Source organism: Sitodiplosis mosellana, unplaced genomic scaffold (assembly GCF_009176505.1).
Source record: "Sitodiplosis mosellana isolate CC-2019 unplaced genomic scaffold, AAFC_SMos_1.0 Smas_scaffold_12, whole genome shotgun sequence".
Classification (NCBI taxonomy): Eukaryota; Metazoa; Arthropoda; class Insecta; order Diptera; family Cecidomyiidae; genus Sitodiplosis; species Sitodiplosis mosellana.
This window is the reverse complement of record NW_022595254.1, coordinates 1,871,863-1,899,855: the sequence shown is the minus strand read 5'-3', so window position 1 is coordinate 1,899,855 and position 27,993 is coordinate 1,871,863. Positions and strand designations below refer to the sequence as shown.

Sequence of the window (27,993 nt, the reverse complement as noted above, 5' to 3'; positions counted from 1 at the left end):
TTGCATGCAAAAATGAATCGAAAGAGAGAGAGAGAGAGAGACATTGAAAATAGTTTTGCAGCAAAATCTAGTGTTAAATCGCCGTCAATTTTATTTGATCATATGAACAAAGAGTGGAAGATTTTTCAAATTCCAAGTGTTTTAGTAGATGTTATTTTGATTGACTATCTTTTGTTTTGGTTAGAGAACAGAGTGTCTACGAACAAATGAAAAAAAAAACTGTCTTGTCAATACAATTTGTGTTTTTATTTCGATTTTGGGATTTGAGTGTATTCATTCTGTGTGAGAAATAGAGAAAAAAGAGAGAGAGAGAGAGAGAGGGAAACGGAAAATAACGAGAAAAAAAACTTAAAACTAATGAATAATTTTTCTCCTTTCTCCTCACTTCACTTGTTTAGTTTTATTTTGTTGTTTTCTAAAAAAAGAACAGAACAAAATTTGCTTTTTTTCTTCAATAAATAATAATATTCCTATTTTTATGTCGTATTTTTATGTTGTGTTTCGCATCTAGATTTTATTCCTTTTCTCTTTAGATTAAATTCATAAAACATCAATTTTTGTTTCGCATAAACTCGTTTTTCTTAAAGTCTTTTATGTGATCGTTTCTTGTTGTTTTTGTTCGGGGTTATGCATGGGTCTGTTCATGTGTGTATGTGTAATTGTGTTAATGTGTGTATGCCTTTTTTTTCTTTTCAAATGAGAGATAGTGTATGTGAATTTGATGCATTTGTTACTATTAGAATATAATTCAATTTCAGCAGGTAGCTAAATTCTATCTCGTCTCAATTCTTCCTCTTTTCTAACATCAACACCACAACAATTTTGGGTTTCTTCTTCGATTCACTTGACATCGTCGATTTCGAATGAACCGAAAGTCAAAATTGTCAATCACATTGCAAACTTGAAACATTCGATTACACGAAAGAAATGTTGCATTCGGCATGATTTATTGTTGTTTTATGATTGCATTTCACATTTGTTAATTTTCAACCAGAAATAAAAACAAACAGAACAGAAATGACAACAAAAATGAATTTTTTGTGAGGAGTGGATGAAAGGGTAAGGCTTGTTCACAGAACAAACAATACATTGCTAACGAACAAAATAAACGCAGCTCAATGGTTTTGTTTTGTGGTTGTTTTAATAAAAACGATTGACAAATTTCAACTGAATACATTTTGTACCAAATATACAAATTGTTTCGTTAGTCCAGTGATTGGATTCAACTTAAAAAAAAAAACAAAGAGAATATATTGTAAGTTCAGAGATTTAAAATGTATCAAACTTTCATTGATACCAAGTATATGTGTGTTAATGAAATCATTTTGATGATGATGTTGTAATGGATTCGAACACTTTTTCAAACACAATTGTTTTTTCTAGCTTTCAAACACAGTTAAAATTCTTGTTTAACAATTAGTCTCTGTCATTGTAAATGAATGTTTCTTCCCCTTTATGTGTGTGTGTGTGGGTCGGTTTCTTTCTTCATCTCTTGAGTCGTAAATACGTTTTCATTTGCCGCATTTTGATCGATGCACATTTCGAAGATCTCAGTAAAGTGAATTGCTTTGTAATAGATTCTATTTAAGTTTACTTGATTTTTTTGTTGTTGTTTAGTTCTTTTCTATTTTTTTGATGATGCAGAAAGTCAAAAGAAGATGCCACTGATGGGACTGGTCATTTCTATATTACAATTTATGTTGTTTGTTGTAGTGAGTTATAATTTGTATCCGTTTGTTTTGCTATTTGCCATTTCGGTTTTAAATTACAATCATTAACTCTTTTAGATTTAGCCATTTTTTTTGTATTTTATAGTTACTATTAAATTTTAAATTTTTACTCATCTTGAGCAGCAGCGAAACACACTTTACACACACATTGCCCAAGAGATTTTTTCTGGATAATTTGTTTGTAGTCAGTTACACTGCTGCACACTCCTCTCGTTTTATCCATTTTTTCTTCTTTTTTTTCTGTTTCTACGGCTTTCGCACTCTCACTTGTTTTTTTACGACTTCTTTTTTTCCGTATTCTAATTTGTAAATTACTTTGTTTTATTACTTTGTTGTTGTTTTTTTTAATAATTATCATTATAATAATGTAGTATAATATTTATATATTTAATAACGCGGACACGAATTGGCTATAGATCCTCAGACATAAATGAATTTTGTGATTTGAGTTCCTCTAATCGTCGTATTTGATGTCGCAAGTACATTACTCTGTTGGAAACAAGATAAACATTGTAATTGATTAGAAATGAGAGTTGAAAATTGCAATTGTAAATGAATTAATGCTTCTAACTTTATATATAAAGTAACGAACTGTGGGCGTTTTGTTTTCATCAAGATGAGATACTCACTTTTGTTCTTGTAGGGTTGCTGTAATTTCTGTGATTCTAACTACGCTACGAGCCGATTTTAGATCTGCCGACACCTTAGTACACTGTAAATTTCCAATGATGTTAGCTTCATCTGATGCCAATTGTGCCTGAAAATTGAACAATAATTAGTGCATTTTGTTTGAGAATCATGTAAATATCGCTTGTATGGACTTTGTGCTAAGGAGCCTCTTGCTCGGAAATTATTATTATAATTTTCATTAGAATTAACTAATAAATTGGTAAATGCTCTCTTTCCTAAGCGGCTAATCATGACTGATTGTAATCGGTGCTGATTTTATCCAACATCCGGTCACCTAGGAAATACATTCGATACAATCTTAAGCGATTGCATTAGTCTACCGATTTTTTTTTACAATCGACCAACGATTCTTCCGTGGTCCAGATGATTTTTTTGTTTATTATTTTTTAATCTTTGAATGAATTTATGATAAATTAATACATTCATACTTTTTCTGCTAATCAAAAATGAATGGGTAAGAAAATCGGACTTTTGGGAACGAAGCATTAGGAGTTCTATTGTTCTCATTATGTAAACAAAGTGGAGTATCGTTTGAAAGCTATTCAATGTTTATAAAATTTTGATATGGGCAAACTCTCAGATCGTTTTGCCATTTAACAGCAAAAATCACTCAATTACAGTGGCGATTTTTATTAATGGGTCTCTTTCTTTTGTCGCTTTAAAAAGCGAAAATGATTTGAGATTTAGAAATACGCCGAACACGAAGATTAAAACATTGTAATATCTTTGATATCATTTGAACGAGAGAACGTGTAATGAAGACACGTTAAATGGCGTCAATCTAGGAAAAACTGAAAATCAATTCTATTTCGTGATTTTTTGTATACAAAAGAGAGTAAAGAAGAATAAAAATAGTCAAAAATTGCTCGAATGGCACAATTACGTTAAAATTTCGAACATCAAATAAGTCTCATTCACCGATTCATCTGATATTCCATTGAAGATGTCAAAAAATATTTGAGTCTGAATAAAAATTGAGATAAGAATGATGTCTTTACTTTTCTTACCTGCCTCTCCAAGATTTCAGCAGGCCAATTGGTAACATGCGCGATCAAATCGGCACGGAAATAGTTTGCTAAGCTAGGTGTGAGACTGGGGCCTTGGTGCCGAAGCATTTGTGATGATACACCCTGCAGGCTACTCAACGAAGCCGATGTTCCATCCACTGTAAGTCAAAAGGAGAACAAACGTTTAATTCCGACTTTCCCATTTACGAATCTCATTCGATTTGGCTGTGTTTTGATTTAAACTTACATTTCCGATGATCAGTCGTCATATCTAGTTCTTGAGTTGGTGTCGGTGGGCCGTGGCCATCGCCAACATTTAAAGTGCTACTACCATCAGACTTCAGTCCAGCCGCCGAAAATTGTGACGAAATGCCAATACCTAAGCCAGTTGATTGTGGTGTCATCATGCCGGATTGCACATATTGACCGGTCGTACTGTTGCTGCCACCATTGCCGCTGCTCGAATGATTCAGCGCGGACAGATTGTGCGGCAGATTGTACAACGGTGAATGTAATGCGTGTTCTCTTATACTATTTGAAGAATTACTAGTATTATTATTCGCTATTTGATTATTTCCATCACCCAAACCGGAACCGCTCAGCCCCGAATGTTGCGCTGAATCATTTGAATGACCCATCGATTTGATGTCTGCATGGTGGTTCTTTTTCGATGACGACGTTACTGGTAATGACGGCGACGATGTTAGCGACGCTGAATTATGTTGACCACTGTGATTATTACTTAAATTACTGTTACTACTAGTCGTGCTGTTGGCGCTGTGTATCAGGGCTGTTGAAGGAGATGATGTAGGCAGATTTGAATTGTGCAGTGAATTACTTTCTGAATTTTTGTTTAATTTAGATGCTGCAACGAGAAAGAGAAACAGAAAGAAAACATATTTAAAATCGGGAATTTCCAACTCATTCGATAGTCAATTGTGAGGCTCAAAATATGTTGCATTAAAGCCTGATTTGTATTGGAAGAAGCTTCCATTTAACGTTAATTGCATCATTATTATGTGCGGAAATTGCTTTTTATGTGCGCGGATAAAATGAGGATTTGCTTTGGAAATAGCAACGAATAAATGTGCCACATTCGATATTGTTTAGCGTTTATCAAATAAGCCGGAAACGTGACGTAATTTACACATCATATTTTGAGCCGATGCTGGCCATGATAAAGTGTGTGTTTGGCGGAAATGAAACCGAAAAGCATCGAAAGCACACTTACAAGACGATGCGGATGTGGTAGACGACGAATGTAAACCACTGGATAAATTATTATTACCAGAACTAGATGACGATGAAGTATTAATAACGCTTGCAGATGATGACGTTGTGTAGTTGTTTGATGTCGATGGATGCGGTGCCAATCGTGCATTTGCCAGCAACACTGGACCATCGGCAATCTGTTGAGGTTGTGCATTTGGTGTACTTGAATGCGAATAACTTGCTTCTGACGTCGGAGTTGAATCACCTGGGCTGATGTCCATGTTATCTTGACTGTCTGCTGAATATAGAAAAGAAGAAAAACGAAAAATAAAATTATTGATGATGTCATCGCTTCGATTCCGAAGAATGAAACATTGAAAATTACCTTCGTTACGCCTTCGATGGCTTTGTACATTTTCTGAATCATGTGGCCATCTTACTCGAGAGCTCCGTGAACTGGAATGCTTTGCATATGCTAAAAGAAAAGTGTAAAAAGATTCCATTTTATTATTGTCGTTTTGGAATACATTTTCAGTGGATTCAAACGGATGTCGTCACTTACAAGATCGAGAAAATCGGTCTTCTCTGTCTCTATCCCGTTCTTTATCTCTGTATTCCCTGTGCTGCTCTTTTGGTAGCAATCTATTAGAAGATTGAAAGAAAATCCATTATATAAACACTCATGTAAACGGAATGGTGACGATGGGACCGGATGCTTACCTCTCTTTCTCCCGCCACTCTGTCGGTCGTACCCATGTTGATGTTTCGGTTTTACAATTGTAATAATACTTTTTGCCAGACGAACTGATATGCTCACTCCAATCAGACGATCGACTTATTCGGTCGCTAGTGCTGTTACTGTTGTTATTGCTCCCGTTCCCTCTGTCACGATGATCCCGTTCACGTTCTCTCGAACCTGAATGTTTGTCTGATGGCTGGTACACTATACGAAAAGCAACCGAAGTTTCGAATTTGAGAAATAGGCCAAATAAATCTTACTCTAAATACTTTAAAGAGCACTAAACCTTTTTGAATCTATATTAAATTCGGATGAGTGACTGTTTTTAGGCTTTTTGAGTGTAAACTTGGGTTTAATGTTGCTGAAATGATTACAACGTATGTGAAGCAAATCCGTGTTCATGGGACTGGCTTTCAAATTGAACGAAATTGAAAATTCGTCAGTCTCATTGCCTCCCAAGTAAAACACCTTTACGAAGCCTCATTTCAGCCACTAATCATCGATTTAATGCCCAACGATACGTTTATGAATAGAAATCAAGTAATTACTGAGTTTCGAAGAGCGTCGGCTGCTGCTAGACATCTCGATTCGATCATGGTTCGTTCGATGCTCAGCATCCCGGTCTCGTCTATCACGTTTGTCTACATATTTATCTTTTTTATAATCATTTCTACCACGATCTTTAATTTTTTGAATATAACTAGAGCTTTGATAACGATCCGAACGGTCTCGGCTATCACGCGGCGAATCCAAATCGGGCGAATCTGAACGATATGAACCACCGTTTAGTGTACCACTTGGCACATTGCTGCTGGGCGACAAATCACGTTCACTGCCGCGTATATAATTTGTTGACCTACTGCTAGCCTCTCGTTCATAGTCCCGTTTGGAACTATATTTCGAACTCTAAAAACCAAACATGAAAACAAAGAAGAAAAAAAAAACGAAAAAAAAACAAACTCAAAATCAGATAAAATTCGGGCCAATTGTTTTGGTCAGTTCATTGGTGGTGGCCAAAACAAAAGAATAAAGTTAAATGGTGCGGGTGGTCATTCGTACGGAATAGAGATATCATTTGCATTCGAATGGTTCGGATAATTTGATCAGAATGCCTTTGATAGACGCTGGTTTGGGTTCGTGTCAAGTGCTTTGTCAATGGAAAATGATTTATTTCAAACTCGGTACTTATTACAAACCAAACAAATTCAAATAACTTTTATTTGTCGACAATGTACAGTGTAAAAATAAAAACAAGACGAAAGAATTTCAAAAGTCATTAAATCACAAAGAGCATTTGATCAAAGTATCGGATTTAAAATGACAGCGTCTGCTTGGAAAATCCATTGACCTCGTTGTGCAATAAACTCATCAGAAAATGTACGAAATTGTGGAGAAAATCATTGATGGTGCATTGGATTGTGTTTTTGCAGGCAAAATTATGCGTTTGCATAAGAAAACATAAGAAAATCCAAGAATTTTCAATGGATTGTCGTTTAAAAAAAAAGTTTCGACGATGAAGTATATATAACCTCTCTTTTTCGAATCACTCTACGCTGTAAACTAATTTTATGTGATTTTCGTGGAAAAATCGCATTTGACCCGGAAAAAAGACGTGAAACTATGACTTTGGGTAGTTTTGAAAGTAGAGGCAGTGAAAAATCCAACATGGACACGGTAATTAAGCAGAAATCTCAAAGAGATTGGTTCAATTACCTCTTGCATAGTGACGCAGTGTAATGTCAAATACACAAACAACCGAATGAAGGCGAATGGAAAATGTCTGTACATTTCGCTTGAAATTTAGCGATTAAACTAATAAAAAACTTAAATGAATCGATAAACGGGAAGATTTTCTGCGAAAATATTTCACAATAAAACATCGGTGTACGTGTATTTTGGCTGTCTGTTAATGGGATCGCGAGAGTTCAATTGAACTTTCATTTTGGGCTGTTCACACAGCATATTGACAGCCAAGCAGCACGTACGTCGAAACAGAGACAGAGGCAAAAACGAACGAGTGACCGAGAAAGAACGAGAGCTCACTGAATGCAAAATTCTGTGTGCGATTGACTTATTTCGAATGAATTTTAATGCAAATGTACCAAGCAAACTTATCATAAACATTGGCATTTCAACCGGAATGAATTGGTAATTTTAAATCGAGAAATCACCACACATTTGTTTTTCATGTGAATATTGCCAATGATACGTCTATTCGTACAACGACAAAAAAAAACTTAATGACAGAATGTGTATAGGATGGTTTTTAGTTACCTGATAAGGATGGGCTTGATGCTTTTCAAAGTACCTGAAATGAGAGAATAGAAAAAAAAACTCCATTAATTGCATTCGAATGTGAAAGAAAATGTTGAAAGCGTCACTTGGAATTTGCGATGAAAATTAGATTTTTCTTTCTGTTTTGTTGGTTGGCTTGAGACACTCTATTTCTTTCGACTGTCAGTAAAATTTTGCCCAATTGAATAATTACAATTTCTTCGGATAAAAACAGAAAAAAAACATCTCATTCGCAGCACAATTTTGTTTTGAAAAGAACGCGAATGAATCGTACATTTAATTGGTGTGAAAAAATACGGTGAAATGGAATCGAAAGAAGAAAAAAAAGAGCTGACTTTTTTTTTTACTTCTTTCTACATGCACTCTACACACGAACAGAAAAATTGAATTTCATTCCAATTTTCACCCAAAGTGCGTATGTGGATACAGTGGTATATAGGTTGTATGATATTTACCCATCGTTCAAACGTTGTGGTTTTCTAGCATGCATTACCATTAATGCGAAACTCTTAATTAATGTGTTTGCGGCCAAAACGATAGCCTTTCTAGCGAATTAATTGTCATGAAAACAACATTCAACGTTGATACGGCTGCAAAATTTATTCGACTTTGTTCTTTGTAAACGCCGCCATATTGAATACGAACTCACAGCTTGTGAACAAGTTTACAAATGATGCGACCGTATATAATTTGTACATTTGTAACATTGAAATGCTACACACTCACAGCAGGCGAAATAGAGTGAAAATTCAACATCGAACTGGGCAGCGCGACGAGTGTACGTGTGTATTTTGGTATGTGTGTATGCGTTGTGCTCGCAGTTGCGATGTGCGTGTGTTTGTGTGTCTTGTGTACGGATCAACTTCACACCGTTGAGTGTGCCAGCGATGTGTGTTAAGTAATTGCTTACACCCAAAGCAAATTGCTAATATCGTTCACTATTTCCAAATTTCACATTGATTCCATTGACACTCGTCTGAAACAATTGGCACGGTGTGTCATTTATCGACATACCTCATCGAAATCAAATAAACTATGCGAAATTAATGCAAAAAAATGCAAATTACAAACTGGAACCAGAACACGAGTCTGTGTGTTTTTGTTTGAAACAACGAAACTGTTCGCCGGGTGTCGACACAGCGAAATGCCAACTTCATGCTGATCAATTATGGGATTGCCATTGATTGTTACAGCTGACTTTGCCGAACGAAAACATTTTATAGCGAACATTTTTTTCACAATACAATTTATTTGATTTTGATATGAGAAAAATTGGATTTCCATTAATTTCATTGTTTTTTTTTGGCAAACCATCGAAAATAGGCAATAACAATGTGTATTTCAAAAAATTTCATTGAAAAAATCTCGTTTGTTTATTCCGAACCATTTGGCACATTGCAAACAACTTAATGTTTGTTTTTATCATTGACTTTGACGTAAACGCAAAGTTGATACAATAAAGAAAATTCCGCACACATCCCATCCACCATCAGCCAAATGCATTGGCCACTTTTTTAAACCGTATGAAACAGTTTTGTTTCAAAGCATTGCATAAACTTTGGCGAAAACAACTCAAGCGATTGAACGAAATGAGATTACAGTAGCTGTGCAATCTACTGCGTGATAATTGTATTAGTTAAAATGTGGTATGCGGTAGTCATCCGCATATTACGTCGCCGTATCGTTTTGACGATTATCTTTCTCTTGTCACTAACATATTGTCTGGTCAATCTGTGGGGCAATGTAAATTAAACCAATCCGAGCCATTTTTATCGCATACTAATCATTTCGAAACTGCATTTTCAGAGCGGCAATAGTTACAAAGACATTGAGGAAATTGAATATAAGCGCGAGCAACCGTTGATTTGGCGTGAAGACACCATAAGCAATGGAACAAATGGAGAACGACCGGATGAATGTCGGAATTCGGTTCAAGGGAAAATACTTCTCGTTGACGACGAGGGCTATGTTTGCCATCGGAATAATCTATTGAGTAATGGATGCTGTGATTCCAATGAAAATATTCAGTACACCTGTGATACGTGCAATACGGAGGAGGGCTGCTGCGCTGTCTACGAAAAATGTGTCAGTTGCTGCTTAAATCCCAACAAAGTAGGTCACCTTGTGCGAATCCATATATGCCTTCTCTCAACATTTTCTCTCTTTTCATACATTCACAGCGATCAATTCTCGAGAAAGCAATGGAAATGGCGTCTGGCCGACAAACAGCTTTATTTGCCACCGTCAGCGACCAGTTCGAATTGTGTTTGGCCAAATGTCGAACCGACTCACACAGTGTTCAACACGAGAACAAATACAAAAATCCAGAGACAAAATTCTGCTACGCTTACATCGAGGCGCATGAGTCACAGCGCGACAATTGACCAAATAGTGTGCTTTAAACCGTAGAATAATTATTTTTTAAACGAAAATCAATTAAACTGAATTTATATTTTATCCCTGACACCTATTAGGTTTAAGCAATGAAAATCCGTAGAAATTTCAAAATAAAATCCAGTCAGCACTTTTTATTAATTATCAATTGAGCATTTGTTAATAGCGCTCAATATTTTGTTTATAAGGTATAAAAATGGCATATTGTTGCATGGGATTGAGCATTAAGTACAATAGTACAATCAAGCGTCTTCAACGAAATTATCACCGGGACGTATGCCACTGTAGACTTTGTTCCCCTTGCGATAGGTCCAAGCCATTTTCAATGAAGTGAAGTAAATGCCAACATCACCCTTAGTGTCGAGGGTTATGGCACCAGCGGTATATGGCAAGCGATCACTCATGTCGCGTAAAATAGTTTTCGTTGCTATTTGAGGGCTCTCTTTTAATAAATCCATTCGCTGGAGGACGCGTTGGGCAACATTGTAACGCAAAATAGTTTCTCCGTGACCAGTGGTTGAAATGGCACCCATTAACTGCGAAACAAGAACAGTAATTATTGTATCTTTAAATAATTCTCTAAACATCTGAGGATATAATTACGTTGTCTGCATAAGTTCCAGCGCCAAGAATCGGTGTATCTCCAATGCGGCCTGGCAATTTTCCTGTAATGCCACCTGTTGATGTTGCGGCAGCCAAATTACCTTCGCTATCAATAGCCACAGCACCAACTGTACCAATCTCGTCTTTTCTGCGACGATCGCCAATTTCAGTCGGTGCATTCGTTACATCCAAGCCGAGTTTATGCTGACGTTTGTATTCTTCTAGTGCTTCTATGGCAAACTCAGTGACCAATGCACCGGGAGGCAAGATTTCAAAACCTTCTTCACGTGCAAATTTCATAACACTTTGTCCGCCCAAGAATGTATGGTTGGTCTTCAGCATCACACGCTTGGCTAGGGAAATTGGATGATAAATGTCTTGGACCAAAGTGCAACATCCCGCATTTAAATTGCTGCCATTCATGATGCTAGCTTCCATTTCAACATCTCCATCGTAAGTCAGGACAGAGCCGTAGCCTTTAAAAAACAATAATACATAATATTTTTCATTGGCGCCAAATCAATTTCTTATCGATGGTAAGTGCAATAGCTCAAGTTTTTTATCGATTTCAGCACAGATTGGATTAAGAAATTGATAAATACCAGCATTGAAGAATTCATCCAACTCCATACTCTGAACAGCTTCTTCGACCGCTTCCAAAACGGATCCGGTAGATAGCAATTTTTCGTATCCCAATTTCGTTGCCAATTTGCATCCAACTAATTTGCCATGATCGCGTGAATCAGGAATGTCTCCAGCACCTCCATGCACTAAAACAATCGGTTCGATTGACATTTTTGCCTGCAACATAAAAAAATACTCTATGAAACGCAATGCAATCCGTTCTTTTGTGTCTTTTGGAAACAAAGTAAAAACCTTCACATTCAATGCAAACACTACAAGATGCATACACAAGATAACAGACACAATTGGAAAGTGAAATGACGTTCGCATGGTGAATATTGCGTCTCTTTCTGTCGCCTGTTTGTATTTGGATTTATTCGGTTTGACAGTGTTTTGTAATTATATAAGTGAGGTGAAAGACCGCCCGGCAAGACGACGAGAATAGAGATTGCTTACACATGAACTTGCTTTAAGAAATTGAATGGCAAGTCGACACTCATATCATGTTTTATTCGAAGCTCTACTGAAAGATTTCTCTCTTTCTCCCTCGCTTCCTATCGCTATCAAGTGCAACGAATTGCTGTGATAACCGTAGAAACAACAAACTATGTGCAAGTCAGTTGCATGTATTCCGATTATATATGTGTTTTGACAGAAATCAACGACGAGGTTCATTACTACTCCGTTATCGATTGAAATTATCAACAAAAGTTTCAATTGAAATATTATTAGAATGATGGGCTTTTTCCACCTCATTGAAATCGCACATCCCATTGGTGTTCTATTGATTCAGTGAAACGGTCAACGAGAAAGGGTACGTTCAGTGGTCATTTTGATTCAAGTGCTAAAAAAAAGTTCTGCCATCAAAAATGCAATGAACTAGTCAAGCAAAAACTGATAGTCATACATTTGATTGGGTGAAAAATACATTCGCACAAATTGCTCGGTGTCTCCGACGGAGAGAGTGAGACGATAGACGCACTGCAAAATGCAACCGAAACAATCAATACAAATATTACCGCTGACAAGCAATCAACACCATAACCCACACTCCGAATCCATTACGTACGAGTGAGGCTATCAACCTGAACCATTTTTTTCGGCTTAATGACATTTTTCTTCGGTATTTTTATATTCGTTTCGTACGATTTTTTTCTCGGTTCCGTTTGCATTAGTATGTGTGTGCGTATGTGTGTGCCTTGTGTATGTTATGCCGTAGTGTTGCCGGTTTATCCTTCTTATCCGGTTATAGTTTGCTGCAGTAGCGACCAGCCATCGAACGTATGCAACATTTTATTTGGATATTTCGTATTTTTTCATTTTAGTTTTACGGTTATTGTCGTGACCTTGACAGCAGCCGCCATTCCGATGCTTTATACACCGAACATTTTCGAAAAAAGAGTACCAACCAAGCCTTTGTTAATATTTACAAAGTGTTTTTAATGGAAGTTTTACAGGTGTTGTGGTGAAACATACATCCAACCAGCCACCGACAAAAAAGTTTTTGACGTCAATTTTTCGTTGCATTTTGTTTCGTTTTCAAGTTCTTCTATTTCTTTTCACGGCTATCCCAGAAAATAAAATTGCCAACCAATTTTTTTTTTCAATAATCATCCGTTGAATTTATGGTGTAGTGTATGGGAAAAAATATTGTTTCCTAGTGTTTGAGAGATAAAAATCATGTGAATCAAAAATTAAAATAAAATTCTACTTCATTTGCAAAATGAACTGATTGAAAAATAATTTTTTTCCGTTTCGGGTTATATGGTCAAATCGAATTTGTATAGATATAGATGAAGTATAAAAAAAATTGTCTACCAATATAAAAGTGTGTGTATACGTGTGTACAGTAGAGAGAGAAAAAAAGAGCAAGAGAGAAGAAAAGAATTACTTTTTTTCATGTTGGTGTTAAATTTTATTTATTGTGTTGACGAAGACTTAACCTGCTATTTGCGGTAACCTATACACACAGTGTTCCTCATCGTCTCCTATATATGTACATATATATATATATATATAATACGTACACACGCCTGAACTGAGCCGTACACACCAAACACACGGACACGCGGAGAGAAAGAGAGAATTATTACAAATACTATACACAAATAAAAACGTGTGCTGTTCTCATATATACATCGAACACACACTGTACACACTGTACATATATCATCATCCACAAACACACCGAGTGATATTCACCTCTTATACACACAAATTATATGGTCGAACACAAAAAAAAGCGAAGCAGCAAAGAAGTGAATTTACAGAAAAAAAAGAATAGAGTTTAAGTTTTTTCATCGAGAGTCGAGTTAAAGGACCTGTTTTTTCCTCTCGCATGCATACCATTCGGGGAAAAAAAATACACATCCGAAAGGCGTTTTGTTTTAGTGATTCAATGGACATTTTGAAAAGTTGAATAAAATACGATTTTTTATTTGAACAAAATTATTAAACGACTATATTCGATAGATTTTTTTTAAGTGTTGAAACCGAAACGACCGTGTGTGAGTGATTAAGTTTGAATAAAAACGAACGAAAAATTATTGTGAATTTCAAAATGGTTGGTGTTCCAATGGGATTTTTAGATTTTGCTCCAGAACCACCTGCACCGCAAGCAACCAAAGTAACGGAAAGCGTTAATCTCAATCCTACGACGAATAACGATGCCAGAGACTTGTCAAGTAAGTGAGACCATATTCGATTCCATGCATTTAAGTATATATATATATATATAAATATAATTATTTTATTCGCATATCGAAAATGTTGTAAATTTGGGTTTTAAGTAGTTTTTGGACAAAGGGAGAAAAAACCGTTTTATTTTCTACACGTCTTCTCGCTGAATTTTTCTTTAGTTTTAGTTTTTTTTGTGCATGTTTGTACTTGACCGTGTGTATCGACGATATGGCATTTACAGTGCAAATGGAACGCCAATCCACTTAAGGCGAGACTTTATTATTATTTTTCTTCTCCATCGTTGCTTCATCTTCGATCGACAAGAAGAAAAAAAACGACGAATTTAGATCAGAAATTCAGTTTTAATCAGTTTCTCATATTCTTTTTTTATTTTTATTTTTTTTTTTGTATCGATATGCATACACAATTTCGTTCAATTGAATTTCTTTTTTTCTCTACTTCTTCTTCTTATTATTATTGTGTCGTTGCCGCTGCCATCGCGGTCGTCGTCATCGTTTGTCGAAGTTTGCGGTGTAAAACTTTCTTATAAATGGTTGTTAATGCATGAACGGCAGCCAATATATCTTTCTATATAAATACGTTGAATATATACGTACAAGCAGAAGTATGAAGCAAAAAAAAATATATACAGCACACTAAAATGCCAGCCGTATTGTAGTTTCTCTTTATATTATAGATTTAGATTTCGATACACGTATTATCGTGCATTTTTATATGGTGATATTATTTGATATGATGATTATTACTGTTATTATGCATTTTCCTCGCAGTCGTTTTCTTTTTAGCATAGTTTTTTTTTCTTTTCTGTAGTTCTTCTTCTTCTTCTTGATTTTTTTTCGTACACAATAAATAATATTCGTTAATCGGTAGCGTTCTTAGTATTTAAGTGCAAATGGCAAAAAAAATTATTTCATAATGATTTTTTGCTGTTTCGTCAAATATATTGTTTTGTCTTAATTTTTTTTGTTGTTTTTAATGCATTTTTGTTTGTTCTTTTACTCTTTTTTTGGAATATTTTTTTTTGATACTTTGGTTATTTGGATCGTGTGTTGTGTTATGTTGGATTATAAAATTTGGTATGGATCCGTATAGACTTAACGCCAAATGGTGATGTACGAATTAAATTTGAAACGCTCCGTTCACTTGATCCCGACACTTTAGAAATTGATAATCGTGCGGCGCCAGTGCAATATTCGATGCAGCAACTTGAGCATTATCAACAGATTACACCACAATATGCGCATCATCCGCCGCCGCCGCCACCGACACAGCAACAAATTCCAAATCATCAGGCGTACACACAACACATTCAACATCATATACCCCATTCACAGGCTCAATTAATCAATGTGAACACGATTAAAATTGAGCCGGGTGTTGTGATTAAGCAAGAGCCCGAGTTGAATATAAAAGAGGAACCACGTTCGCCGCATAGCAACCTCTCGAATCAAGCACAGAATCAGATTCACAGCCAACAAATGCCTTCACAACCATCGACCCCACATCAGCAACAGCAACAACAACAACAGCAGCAACAACAACAACAACAACAGTCTCAACCGAACAATGCGGCACCGATGCAAATCGATCATTTCCAGCAGATTCAAGCTCAGTCTCACAACAATCATCATCAAGTGCAAGTCCAACAAATTCACAACCAGCAAATGCCTTCACAGCCGTCGACACCGCATCAACCGTCGCAACCGAATATTGAGGTCGATCTAAGCATCGTGAAGCAAGAGCGACCGAAGAAAAAGTCCAAATCCAAACAAAATAAAAATCATCAAATGGGTAAGTAACACTCACACACATAGACAAACACCGCATTCTTAATATTTCATTTTTGCCACAAAAAAAAAACACGAACCAAAAAAGTGGTCACTGTCGTGAATCATCAATCATTATTATTATCGAAAAATTTAGTGTTTAACTAATCATAACCTCATTTCGAATTCTTTGAATCGTTTTGTTTGTACAGACACTAGCGAAGATACTAATATGAATGAATCATCGTCCGATCGCTCATCGCCACAATACACCAATTTGACATCACAGAATGAAAAGAGCTCACAAAACAGTCCAAAAACTTGGACACAAGAAGATATGGATTCGGCATTAGAAGCCCTTCGTAGCCATAATATGAGCTTAACTAAAGCATCCATGACATATGGCATTCCATCGACCACACTTTGGCAACGTGCTCATCGTCTCGGCATTGATACGCCGAAAAAAGATGGCCCAACTAAATCGTGGAACGAAGACTCACTCAACAGTGCTTTGAATGCTCTGCGCACTGGTCAAATTTCGGCAAATAAAGCGTCCAAAGCTTATGGCATTCCATCATCGACTCTCTACAAAATTGCCCGGCGTGAAGGTATCCGCTTGGCCGCTCCGTTCAATGCCGCACCAACGACATGGTCGCCCGAAGACTTGGAACGTGCACTTGAAGCAATCCGCGGTGGACACACCTCAGTGCAAAAGGCAAGCGCTGAATTTGGCATTCCAACCGGTACATTGTACGGTCGTTGCAAACGCGAAGGCATTGAATTGTCGCGTTCGAATCCAACACCATGGTCGGAGGATATAATGTTGGAAGCATTGGAATCGGTTCGTTTGGGTCAAATGTCCGTAAATCAAGCAGCTATTCATTACAATTTGCCGTACAGTTCACTATACGGCCGCTTCAAGCGTGGCAAATTCGATCCAAATGGTTCGAGTGACACTTTGAATACGTCACAAAACGAACAGCAGCAGCAGCAACAACAACAACAGCAACAGCAGCAGCAAAACCAGCAAGCTCAAGTCAATCAGCAGTCGCATAGCCAACAGACAATTCAGACTCACCAATCGGTTCCTGTTACCCAAACTACTCAAGCACATCATATTACTACGCAGTCACATCAACCCCAAGTGACTCAAGTACAACAACACCAACAGCCACAAACCATTCAGCTCGATCATACACAACAACATCATGTCATCCAATTACACCAACACCAACAGAAGGTAAGCATTGATTTAATTTAATTGATTACATTAAAACTAAGCATCAACCATCCATTCTCGGTAAACGCGGTGTATGAATGTGCGAGAGAGAGAGAGAGAGAGAGAGCCGTTCCTTTAATTCAAGGTGTAAATAATTCAATTATAAATAAATTACATTCGGCGTTTTTTTCTTTCCTTTTCTTTAAGCAGTATCAGCCTCCTCCGCAGCCGATCGCAATCAATACGGTGAGTTTTTTTATTCCAATTTTGATATTTATATATAATTAAAACAACTTCAATGGAGTTACGTTCGCTTATCTATCGTAAATATTTCATAAGATTTTTCGTTTGAAATTTGAGTTTGAGCGTTGATCTGAAAATACCAAAAAAGTCAACGGCATAAATTATTCATTTAAATGTTTTGTTGTGGTTTTTGTTTCTTTTTTTCTCCTTTCATCGATTTTCAAACGGAATCGACACAGTTCCAATACAATCCTGGTCCAAGCACAAATCAAGCGCTTCAGCTGAATCCGCATCTTCATCAAATTCAACATTTGCCTCATATGCTGACATCGCAGTCGCCGTTGCTTAATTTGAACTTGCATCCACAACAAATCCAGATCCATCACATTCAACATCCATTGAGTCGTCAACAAATGTAACAGTCAATTAAAAAACGTTTCAAACGCATCACGTAATGCACATCCCCCTTGTACTCCTTGACCACCACCAGCACCACCACCGCCACGAACACTACTCATCTCGCGCGAAACATATTGTTTTATGTTAGGAATCAATTACAACAAAAATCAAATCATCCTATCCGCTAAAACTGCTCACACGGTGTCGTAAGTATCTCCCCCCCATTTGATATATACATCAATTATATCATACATTTTAGTGATATGGTGCGAAAGGTATAGGGCAGGCAAACAAGCAAACAGATAATTTTGCAGCGATTAAAAGAAGAAAACGCGTTTTAGAAGAGAGACAAAAAAAGTGAAAATATACACAATGAAAAGAAATGACAAGAATATACAGGACAGTAGTGTTGATATGATACGTAAGAATGAAAGAAAAAAAAAACTTCGAATTGGTGCGAGCTTTTTACAAAAAAGGATCACAACTAAACTGTTTTTTTTTTGTTCTTTTGAAATCGATTATTTTCATGGTTATCAATTGATCTACACATACGTATGTAAATAAAATTCTAATTTAATACTCGAAAAGCAGCAGATTCACAACACATTTCCCGTTGGAATTGTATTTTTTTCCAAACACGATTTTTTTTACACTTTGAGAACTATATCTATTTTTTTTCCTTGTTAAGACAAGTATACAGATGAAATGTTAGAGAGAGTTTTTTTCCTGCATAGTGCGCGCTCGCTTTTTTTTATTGCAAGTATGAGCGATAGAGCAATTGTTTTGAAGAAGATAAAACGAAGAGAATGCGAAAGAAAATCCTTATTGTTTGCGCTATACTTTATTGGATTCTAATTTTCAACTTGCCGAAGGAAGAAAAAAACGAATTAAAAGAAAGATGAAATAAATTCGCGTTTAAGCAAGCAAATCGTTCATGAGAGAATAGAGACAAATAAATATAGATCTAAGATTTATTGATTTACGGTTAAATGATCTTCTTATCGTTAGTGAATAGTTGAATTGAAACAGAAATAATAATCAAACTGAGAGAAAGAATAATCTTCTTCTTCTTCTTCTTTTTTATTCATCCTTACATATGTTCTTTTTCCAATTTTTTTCTGTTCAATGGAATACAGCAGGGTGTTTGTTTTTCTCGGACGACTTGTACGTTTTTTTTTAATTATTATTATTGATTTTTGTGCAGCGAATTTGCATACGTGATTCGTGTTTCCACATAGAAAAGAACAAGATAACTGTTGTGTTGATATACATTTATAGATATGTTTATTTCTTCTGGAAGACACCATACAATATACTACAAGTTCACAAAAACAAAGAGTGCGACTCTTGAGAGAGAGAGAGAGAGAGAGAGAGAGAGAATAAGAAATGATACAAAATGCAACCGATACGTAAATAAATATGCATTACTCACAACAAGAACAACAACAACAAAATGAATAGCCTCAGAACTATGGAATAAATAACCTCAGAAATAACTTTAAAGACAGAGAAATGTAGAAAAAAATTAATAATATGATGTACCTACTCTATAGATGAATTTCATATTGAAGCGAGAAATTAAAACTCGATGAGATATTAATGAAACGGTTAATTGTCATTTTTTGCAACTATTTTTATGTTGTTCTTTTTTTTTCAATTTTCAAATTGTTGTTCGTTCATTTTATTTCGGATAAATCGATTAGTTCACACATTATGTTTCTTGTACGAACTCATAGACAAACGATTACCAGAACAAAAACAAAAGGGAAACAATAGCAATAGCAATAGCAAATGAAAAATTTAAACGAAAACAACAACACAAAACCGAATAAGTGAATTTACATTAAATAAACAGAAGAAAATGGAAATAGTAAGACAGTTCAACTCAGGGTAACCAAAATCAAAATAACAATAACAAATTGGTATGAAATGTATACACACAAACATACGCTAATTAATACAATAGTCCTAATAAAAAGAATCAACTATTTTTTATTTGCGCTCATTGAATGAACAAAAGAAAAACATGACTCATACCCAGCCCCATCCCCAGCCCCATCCCCAGCCCCTCGTCATCGTAGCAACAGATCTATCTATATATTTTTTTTTCGTTTAATTTATCTCTTTCGCGTCAAAATTCGGTTTATTTTGGTCATTTCAAAGCGAACAAAAAAAAAATCGCCTCTTCGTTTTAATGGAGTCTTTTCTGTCCAAAAGTCCACACCAAAATGGAAAGAACATCTCTCGACGGAGAGAATGAGAGCATGGATTTTGTGTTAGTCATCCACAGTCACACAATGCGAAATGTGTGTGCACAATATTTTGCCTTATTCCATTATGCTTTCCAATGCGAACAAAATTTTAGTCTCTTGACAAGTTAGAGTAGTCCATGCTTATGAAAGAACAAAATAAAATAACGTAGAAGAAACAGAAGATTCACTGTGCTCTTGCAAAGCAGAAAATTAGTTTAAAGTAAAAAAAAACACACCAACACAACCACCACCACCACGTAATTGAATGAACTAAAGAAACCAAGTAAAATGAAGCCAAACGAATCGAAAATAGGAATCAAATAGAGCTAGACGACAAAAAGAAAACACAACTCAGACTCATATTCACCTGCATTTTATACACATGTATACAGTAACAAACAAAACTAATTGAACAAAGCTGAATTAATTATATATGTATAAAAAAACAAACAAATCAAACAACAAACTATACGAGGATATTATTATATATCTTATAAACTGATTTATACAGAAATCAAGCAAGACACATAAAGGAAACACATAAACAAGACTCTTAAATATTAGACAAAGAAAAACGACAACTAATTATGATGAAGAATAAAATGATTGAAGCAACCAACTTAAACAATTATTATATACTATTTGAATTATGAATAATGAAAATAACTGAACACATTTACCTAAGCCTATACATTTAAAACAAGAAAGAGAAAAATAATAGTGTAATATCGTTAAAAATAACAAAGCAAACAAACAAGTAAAATAGATAAAGATGACGAAAATCAAATGACAACCGATTCAAAAATCAAAGCTGAAGCATTCGATCTAATGAAAGAGAAAAAAATATGAATATATATGAGCCGCATTGTGTGTAAAACAGAGATAGCCGACAGAATATGTGTTATTTTGTTTATTATGATTTTGATTTTTTTTTTCGGAAGATTATAGGGAAAATATGGTATGATTTCATAGGATTAGGGAATATTTCCATGCGAAACACATCCAATTTGAAAAATCGGTAATTGCAACAAAAGATTAAGGAAAAGAACCATTTTTATGTGGAAAAAAAAGACAAACTCCCATTCGGTTTACTGTATGCAAAATGCAAGTTAACACATAAGTAAAAGAAAAAAGATTAAAATAATGAAGAACATGCAGTAGTTGTTATGAACGATAAAAATGATGACCTATATTTAGCTCTAAGACTTATAGCAAAAAGAAGAAGAAAAAAAAAACAACTGAAAAAAGAACACACACATAAAATATGAATAAACTGGCTGAATATTGAACAGAGATAACTTGACCACATGCGGTGGGCGGAAAATGAATGAATAAAGAAAATATTTGTTACTTATGCATTTACTATTATTACACCTAACAATTGATATACGGACTATTGATTAAAAATAAATAAAAAAATTACTATATATACATATTTAGAACGTTAATGTGTTAAAAGTGTAGACTATATTTCCAAATGAACACATTTATATTTGAATCATTTGAACAAGGCACTTGTTGCGAACTGATCAAAAACTGGGCGAAATCACACATACACACACACACACACACATATTTGATATTCCAAAAGTAGAAAAGTGAAGAAAAAACTGGAGAAAAATCGATCGTTGGTGTTTGACAAGCGCAGCCACGTGCGCGGTTTAGAATGTAAAAAGTCAAAAGTGATTGTGTTTTGAAACAAACGATAAAAATTGGCACTTTTGTATTGAATATGTAGATCCAGACTGATCTGAGAAAATAATGGCCAGAATTGTAGTTTTCCAAAATATGTGTGCGAAAAAACCGAACAAAAGTAACAGAATTGTGTAAAATTTTAAACAGTAAAATCGATGAATCGGACTAAAAAGAGAAACAAGTAAATGAACACCAGCAGCATGATCGTCTTATGATTATATAAAGTAGTAAGACAAGGGAATCTAAATAAATGTAAACATGGGTGAGATATTGTTAATTTTTTTCTTCTTCTTCTTTTATTTTTTTTTTTTTGGTCAGTTAAAATAAAGGTGAATGGACTTTTTTGTGGTAGCAAATACATCCGGGGGAAAACCGTATTGATTTCTTTGTTTTTAGACACATTCTAGGCAATTAATTCTTTAATGTTTTTTTCTTCATTATTCAGTTTTTCACAACAATACATAAACGAAATGTTAATAAATGAAAATGCTGGCGAATGAGAAAATCTTATTAGCTATATTTCTAATGAATAATAACCTAAAATTAGATACATTTCTTACGACAAACAGAAAAAAAATTGAACAACAACAAGCATCTAGCATACATATGAAATTCATATGCCAGAAAACCACTTAAGATTGCAAGCAAAAAATAAATTAATTAAACATACTAAGGAACAATGTCAGAAAGAGAAGAAAAACAGAATAAAGTAAAAGAAAATTAAAAACGAAAACTTATAAAGTAGATCACGAGCTAAAACTATTAAATAACTATTTACTAAGATGGAAAAAAAACACACACACCCACAAAAAATGACATCAAAAATCAAAAAAAGAATAATTCAAACATTATCAATTTCGTTGATTTGCCAATTAAAGGTGACAAGAAAACGGGCAAAATTCTGAATCAGCACGAATATTCAAGACACCTTCAAAACTGAATTTATCTCTGTATTATTTGAGATGCAAGGGCTTGAGCATTGGCGCATATTCATATGATTTTTTTTTTATTTATATTTGCAAAAAAACATGAAATCGATTAATCAAAATTTATATCTTTTTTTTCCTCTATAAATTTAAGTTTTATTGGCTTAAAAGAAAAACATATGAAAGGTGAAAACAGTGAAAATGTTTAAAGAACAAGATGAAAAATTGTATACCGAACGATATGCACACAAACACACGCACGTACACATGAAATCAGCCGAATAAACTAATTCCACGTTGTCATTTGGTATGCGCATGCAGTCGCCCGTCAACCAAATGTCCAATGCAAAATTCAAAAATAGATGCCTTTTTGTACGTTGGAATGTTGCACTTTTACGAATTCACGGCAGCTTGTTTCGACTGTTTTCTTTTCTCCTTTTATTTTTAATATAGAATTCACGCTGAATTTTGCATTTTGAACAATCGGTTGTTTGGTTCGCGCGACAACAGAATATCGTCTGTATCACTCACTCAATCTTGTCACAGTCAGTCTCTCAATTGGCATGGGCTCGAAACACGCGCTGTGATTGCGTGTTGTGTGCATCTCGTTCATTTATATATGTGTTAGCTTTTATTTTGAAGAAAAAAAAATTTAAACTGTTTCGAAACGAATAGATCAATGAACGTTAGAAACAAATTGATTCATATTTACACAATTTATACTTTTTTTTCGGCGATAATATCCAATCGCTTTATCATTAGGTAAATAAAAAAGAGAGAGAGAAAAAAAACAGAGCAAAATTATTCGCAGAAAAAATGCATTAAACTTAAAATGAAAAAAAAGAAAAACACACACACACAGCAAAAAAGTAAAAGAAAATTATGTTTTTTTCTTCTCGGAAATGTGAAAATCGGTTGTCGAGATGTCACATTCATTTCTCCTCTATTGATTTATTTTTTTTATTACATTTATGATATATATCATTTATATTATTGAATAATAAACAGATTGACTCTATTATTATTTTCACTAGATATGTTAATCATTTAATCTGTTTTATTTTTTCTGCTCTACATATTTTTATGATTATTTTCCAACACACGATTGTACTTTGTTTAACTCTTGATTTCTCTTATATTCTAAATATATGATACTTATAAAACAAATAAAAAAAAACAAAACAAATCCAGTTTTTATGATTTTTTGCGATGGTGCAAGCCATAACAATCTATACCAGATTAGATCGATGTGCTGACGGAGAGAGTGCAGTGCACTCTCAGTATATGTGCATGTGTGCCATACCGGCACATGCACACGCCCTGCAATTGCAATTCGGTAAGGATAAATTGTCTGTACACAATAAGTACGCACGTGACAAGGTCATGGCAACGATGGTATTCATCTAACGTGTTAACCACTTTTACTATTCATTCGCATAATTCGGCATCGAAAATTTCCTACTCTCTCTGTATGTATGTCTGTCTGCCTGCCTTTCTTCAGTCTCTCGTTTTCATTTCTCTTTATGCCACACCGGCAGACAGACAATGTGTGTGTGTAAAAGAAGCGATGAAAACATATTACCGCACCAAAATGGGTTGCATAACGAAAAGGAAAATACTCGTAGGGCGATCATATGTGCGCCAAAGCACACGACAAACAAATAAAATAAACAAAAACAGAGAGATGAGGAGAGAGAGACAGAGAAGACGATGATGATGATGATGATGATGAGAGAAAAAGCTGAATGGCAGAAGCAAAACGAAAACATAAAATCTATGTTTATTCGGCCCTCTCTCTCTTTCTCTGTGTGTGCTGGCTGGTAAGTAAGCGCTCGCGCGCACGCGACCCAGCACTCGCATAGATTCCGAATCATAAAAAGAGCGTGGTGTGTAAAAACGAGAGATTGCTTTTACAGTTAGGTCGTTTCGTTGCTTTTTCCCTTTTGCGGTCGTTTCGCTAGACGAGAAAAACAGAAAAGCATCAAAATAACAACGTGCTACACAGCACACAAAATTGAAAGAAAAACAGAGAAGATGATGCAAAAATCAGAAAAGAAAGGAAGAGAAGAGAAGAAAACAACAACAACAACAACAACAGCACATAACGCAACACGAAAAATATAAACAAGCGTAAACAGACACAATGCAAGCAAAGCGCCACTGAATGAGAATTGTAGCATTCATAGTAAATACAGAGCGAGAGAGAGAGAGAGAGAGAGAGAGAGGGGGGAATGAGGAAAAACGACCAAAATAAAGTAAGGTCATGTAAAAACGCAATAACGATACACTGAGTCAAACGCATAAAAAAGAAGAAAAGAAATGCTATCTGTAACGTGTGTGAACGCCGGTATCGAAGACAGAAAAGCAGCACCAGCAACAGCCGAAGAAGGAGAGAATAGTAACAACGGCATAGCCCCGCAATAAGAAGTGAAAAGAGCAAGTGAGCGTGTTGCTCGGATAGTTACCGTCGATGACGTCGTCATCATCATTACCCATCGTCGGTACTTTTCTGCGTTTTCTGCTTGCCTTTTGTTTGCCAACATTAAATCTCGTCCTATTAACATTACACTCGAGCATATATGCAATCGAATAGCGCGATTCATCTCAAGTCATTTGTATCTGCAGCTCCACTCTGCACAAACCATTCAATACGTACATGTGTGTTGCTTTGGGTTTCCTTGTGCTTTTTTCATTTTGCCTGAAAAATGCCACACTCTCAACACACTCACTCACTCCATGGGCTCTATGCATCGTCATGGTTTTCTCATAGTCTACGACACTCCATGTACCGAGTGATAGAGCGTTCAGACTAGTGAGTACGATGACGGCGAGCGCGAGCACCAAGCATCGAGCACACACAATTATTTTTCGTATTTTCCTTTCTATGCTTTCGCAACATTCCTCGCATTATTTCTGATTATTTTATTTTACATTATATTATTTTCGTTGTCGTCGTTGTTGTTGTTGCTGCTGCTGCTGCTTTGTCTGCTCGCCTTTCTATGTCTGGGTCTCGGTTTTTCATCTTCTTGGCCTCAACGGCATAACAGAATGCAAACAAATTCATTCCATTCAGATCAGGGCCTCCGATCATCTGTTTTTTTCATGTGCTCTTTCTCTCGCTCTCTTTCTCTGCGCCGTTCTCCTGTTGTTGCCGTTGTTGTTTTTTTAAATTCATTTTATTTTTGTCTGTTTGTTACTACAACTTGCTGCGTGCTGAATCACTGCTGCCTTTGTGATTCCCTTCGTTCGTGAAATTTCAGTGTGCCATTCGGTTTATCGGAAACTAGAGAAAAGCGTACGACCGATAAAAAGCAACAACACAAGAGAACAAAAAGAAAACTAAACCAAAAGCCCGAACCAAAACAACACACACACACACTTGGATATAATATTGTGCGAGTGCGGAGCTCGCGAGCGAGCGCGCGCTTCCCTCCATTCAACGAGAGAGATACGGAAAAGAAAGAGTGCGAGTGCCCCACACATGAAAATTAAGAATGGAAGAAGTATAGTCAAAGCGTAATATACCTATTATATTTACGTCGTTTTTCTTTTTAGTGTGGATTTTTAGTGTACTTTGCGCCTTTTCCCCCATATTCATTGGAACGTCTCGCGCGTTTACACGCCGATTCGATAACACACTCACCGTTTCACTCTCTGTCTCTCGGTCGCTTTGTCTCTCTGTGGCCCTGATGTTACACGATGATATTCAGCCAGTGTTATGGACACACATCGGCTGTTTTCTGTTGTTGTTTTCGTTTAATATTGTTACAGCTCGTCTCGGTCTTTATCTGACTCCTTGATTCTGGCACACACTTTGTGGCTCTCCGTTTCTCTCGGTGTTTTTGTTATTATGCTCAATGGCATGTTAACCCATATGATGGCTTAATCAATGTGCCATGCATGTAATATACACCGTCACCGTTTTTCCTCTATCATCCACATATTTTTTTCCCCCGATATATGTTTGTTGTTCACACATAATACGTTCGATGTGTGGTGTGTCGTGTGTATTTCTTTATCGAGAGTAAGTGTGCACCCGCGCTTGATATTCGCGCGCTCCGCGTATGGTGTGAGTATGATGATTTTCGTTTATCCATTCCGAGGAATTTGGTGTGTAAAAAGCCGGGCACGCCGAGTCGTTGCCTTTGACTCTGGCTATGCCTGTTTACTCCTAACACACTGAATAGACTCTCTATCTGTCTCTTGATATAGAGACTAACAGAGCGAAAGGAAAAACGGCAATAATAACAATAAAGTGAAGCGTGTGTACTCGACTCGATGCACGCTCTGTCGTCGTAGTAAATTCTGCTATTTCTCTTCCTCTCGCTGTTTCGTCGTCGTCGTCGTCGTCGTCGTTGCTGCTACTTTTTTTCCTTTTATTTTGTTCTACGTTGTTATTACTCGTTCTCTCATGTATATTTTTCGGTTTTTGTTTCTTATTCATCTGTTGCGCTTTTTCGCTGTTACGAATAAGAAGAAACATAGAAAAATAGGAAGATGAATGTACGTACTCAAAATAAAGAGGAGGTGAACAAAAAGGCAAAGCACACTCGTAATGTATGTTTATCACTCGCCGGCTGAATAGCTTAAATATAGAAAAAGGAATGGAAAAGAGAAGCAGCGCAAAAAAACACACACACAGCGAGAGGGAGAGGGAGAGAGAGAACCGGCAATGTCGAACGCTTTTCTTAGCACGGTTTTTTAGCCGGCACACACATCATATCATACACACACGTTTTGTACGCGCTCTCGGCACACCAGTGGCACACTCTCAATTGACTCGCTGCCGCTCTATGAAAACAACGAGAGGAAAATGAAGACGAAAAAAAATAAAATATAATATGAGCAAAAGGAAAAGAGTGGAATACAAAAAGAAAGAAAGAAAGGAGAGAGAGAGAGAGAGAAACACGCAGCAACGCCAGTCAGTGAAGAAGACCGAACTGAACCAAACGGAGGACTGAATATTATGTTTACATTGAACCAGACCTTCACAATAATATGTGTTACACATTGCAATCTAGAGTCACTCTTTTTTCTTGCTTCGTCTCTTTTTTCGTCTATACATGTGAAATTGAAAGCATCGCTTTTCGTGCTGTTTTCTTCTTTTTTTATTGACAATTCTGAATTTCATTCTGCTTTGCGCTTTCGTCGATTTATATTTTGTTTGCTGTTTGATGTTACACTCATCGGCTTCGTTGTTGTCGCCGTCATCGTCGTCGTCGTCGTCATCGTCTTTTTGTTTTTATATGCTTTTTTTCTCTCTTCCTTTTTGTTCATGTTCATTTTGTTTTGTGTTGTGTTGTTCTGTTTCCCCATTTTTTTCCCATTGTAATTTCGTAGAGCAGAGCTCTGGCATTTATGTATTGTGTGATGTGTGCAAGTACGGCGCTAAAATATGCCGGTGCTTGATGTCAATGAAATCACCACAAAAATGCTGATGATAATAATAAATAAACAAGGAAAGCCAAGCAGTTCGTAAACGCACGTTGCAGACAGTGA

At 35.9% G+C, this 27,993-nt stretch overlaps 4 protein-coding genes across 20 annotated transcripts; 2 read left to right on the top strand and 2 right to left on the bottom strand.

The window, feature by feature from the left end:
* Positions 1-1,122: 1,122 nt before the first annotated feature.
* Positions 1,123-8,796, bottom strand: LOC129567783 (WW domain-containing adapter protein with coiled-coil homolog). Of its 13 annotated transcripts, none has more exons than XM_055445060.1 (11): positions 8,129-8,796; positions 7,653-7,686; positions 5,927-6,284; positions 5,360-5,582; positions 5,202-5,281; positions 5,025-5,114; positions 4,659-4,937; positions 3,675-4,292; positions 3,428-3,585; positions 2,360-2,487; positions 1,123-2,219 (listed from the first exon to the last, which is right to left on the bottom strand). In XM_055445060.1, exons 1-11 carry the CDS (start codon positions 8,167-8,169, stop codon positions 2,141-2,143), a joined length of 2,088 nt encoding a protein of 695 aa, XP_055301035.1. In that variant the 5' UTR covers positions 8,170-8,796; the 3' UTR covers positions 1,123-2,140. The 13 variants fall into 13 exon arrangements, with proteins under 13 accessions (XP_055301035.1, XP_055301042.1, XP_055301033.1 ...); XM_055445067.1 differs by having other exon boundaries at positions 3,419-3,585; positions 4,716-4,937; XM_055445058.1 differs by having other exon boundaries at positions 3,419-3,585; positions 8,129-8,792.
* Positions 8,797-8,869: 73 nt separating this feature from the next.
* On the top strand, positions 8,870-10,328 carry LOC129567782 (SREBP regulating gene protein). The gene is made up of 3 exons (XM_055445057.1): positions 8,870-9,416; positions 9,480-9,785; positions 9,854-10,328. The coding sequence occupies exons 1-3, from the start codon at positions 9,315-9,317 to the stop codon at positions 10,055-10,057; spliced, it is 612 nt and encodes a 203-aa protein (XP_055301032.1). The 5' UTR covers positions 8,870-9,314; the 3' UTR covers positions 10,058-10,328.
* LOC129567781 (probable isoaspartyl peptidase/L-asparaginase GA20639) lies at positions 10,174-11,901 on the bottom strand. 2 transcript variants are annotated; one of them, XM_055445055.1, is made up of 4 exons: positions 11,547-11,901; positions 11,273-11,491; positions 10,671-11,146; positions 10,174-10,603 (listed from the first exon to the last, which is right to left on the bottom strand). In XM_055445055.1, exons 2-4 carry the CDS (start codon positions 11,478-11,480, stop codon positions 10,310-10,312), a joined length of 978 nt encoding a protein of 325 aa, XP_055301030.1. In that variant the 5' UTR covers positions 11,481-11,491; positions 11,547-11,901; the 3' UTR covers positions 10,174-10,309. The 2 variants fall into 2 exon arrangements, with proteins under 2 accessions (XP_055301030.1, XP_055301029.1); XM_055445054.1 differs by having other exon boundaries at positions 11,273-11,471.
* A 128-nt stretch (positions 11,902-12,029) lies between these two features.
* On the top strand, positions 12,030-19,602 carry LOC129567779 (uncharacterized). 4 transcript variants are annotated; one of them, XM_055445053.1, is made up of 5 exons: positions 12,030-13,978; positions 15,156-15,785; positions 15,973-17,000; positions 17,190-17,225; positions 17,462-19,602. In XM_055445053.1, the coding sequence occupies exons 1-5, from the start codon at positions 13,855-13,857 to the stop codon at positions 17,639-17,641; spliced, it is 1,998 nt and encodes a 665-aa protein (XP_055301028.1). In that variant the 5' UTR covers positions 12,030-13,854; the 3' UTR covers positions 17,642-19,602. The 4 variants fall into 4 exon arrangements, with proteins under 4 accessions (XP_055301028.1, XP_055301026.1, XP_055301027.1 ...); XM_055445051.1 differs by having other exon boundaries at positions 15,087-15,785; XM_055445052.1 differs by having other exon boundaries at positions 12,248-13,978; positions 17,187-17,225.
* The last annotated feature ends 8,391 nt before the right edge of the window (positions 19,603-27,993 follow it).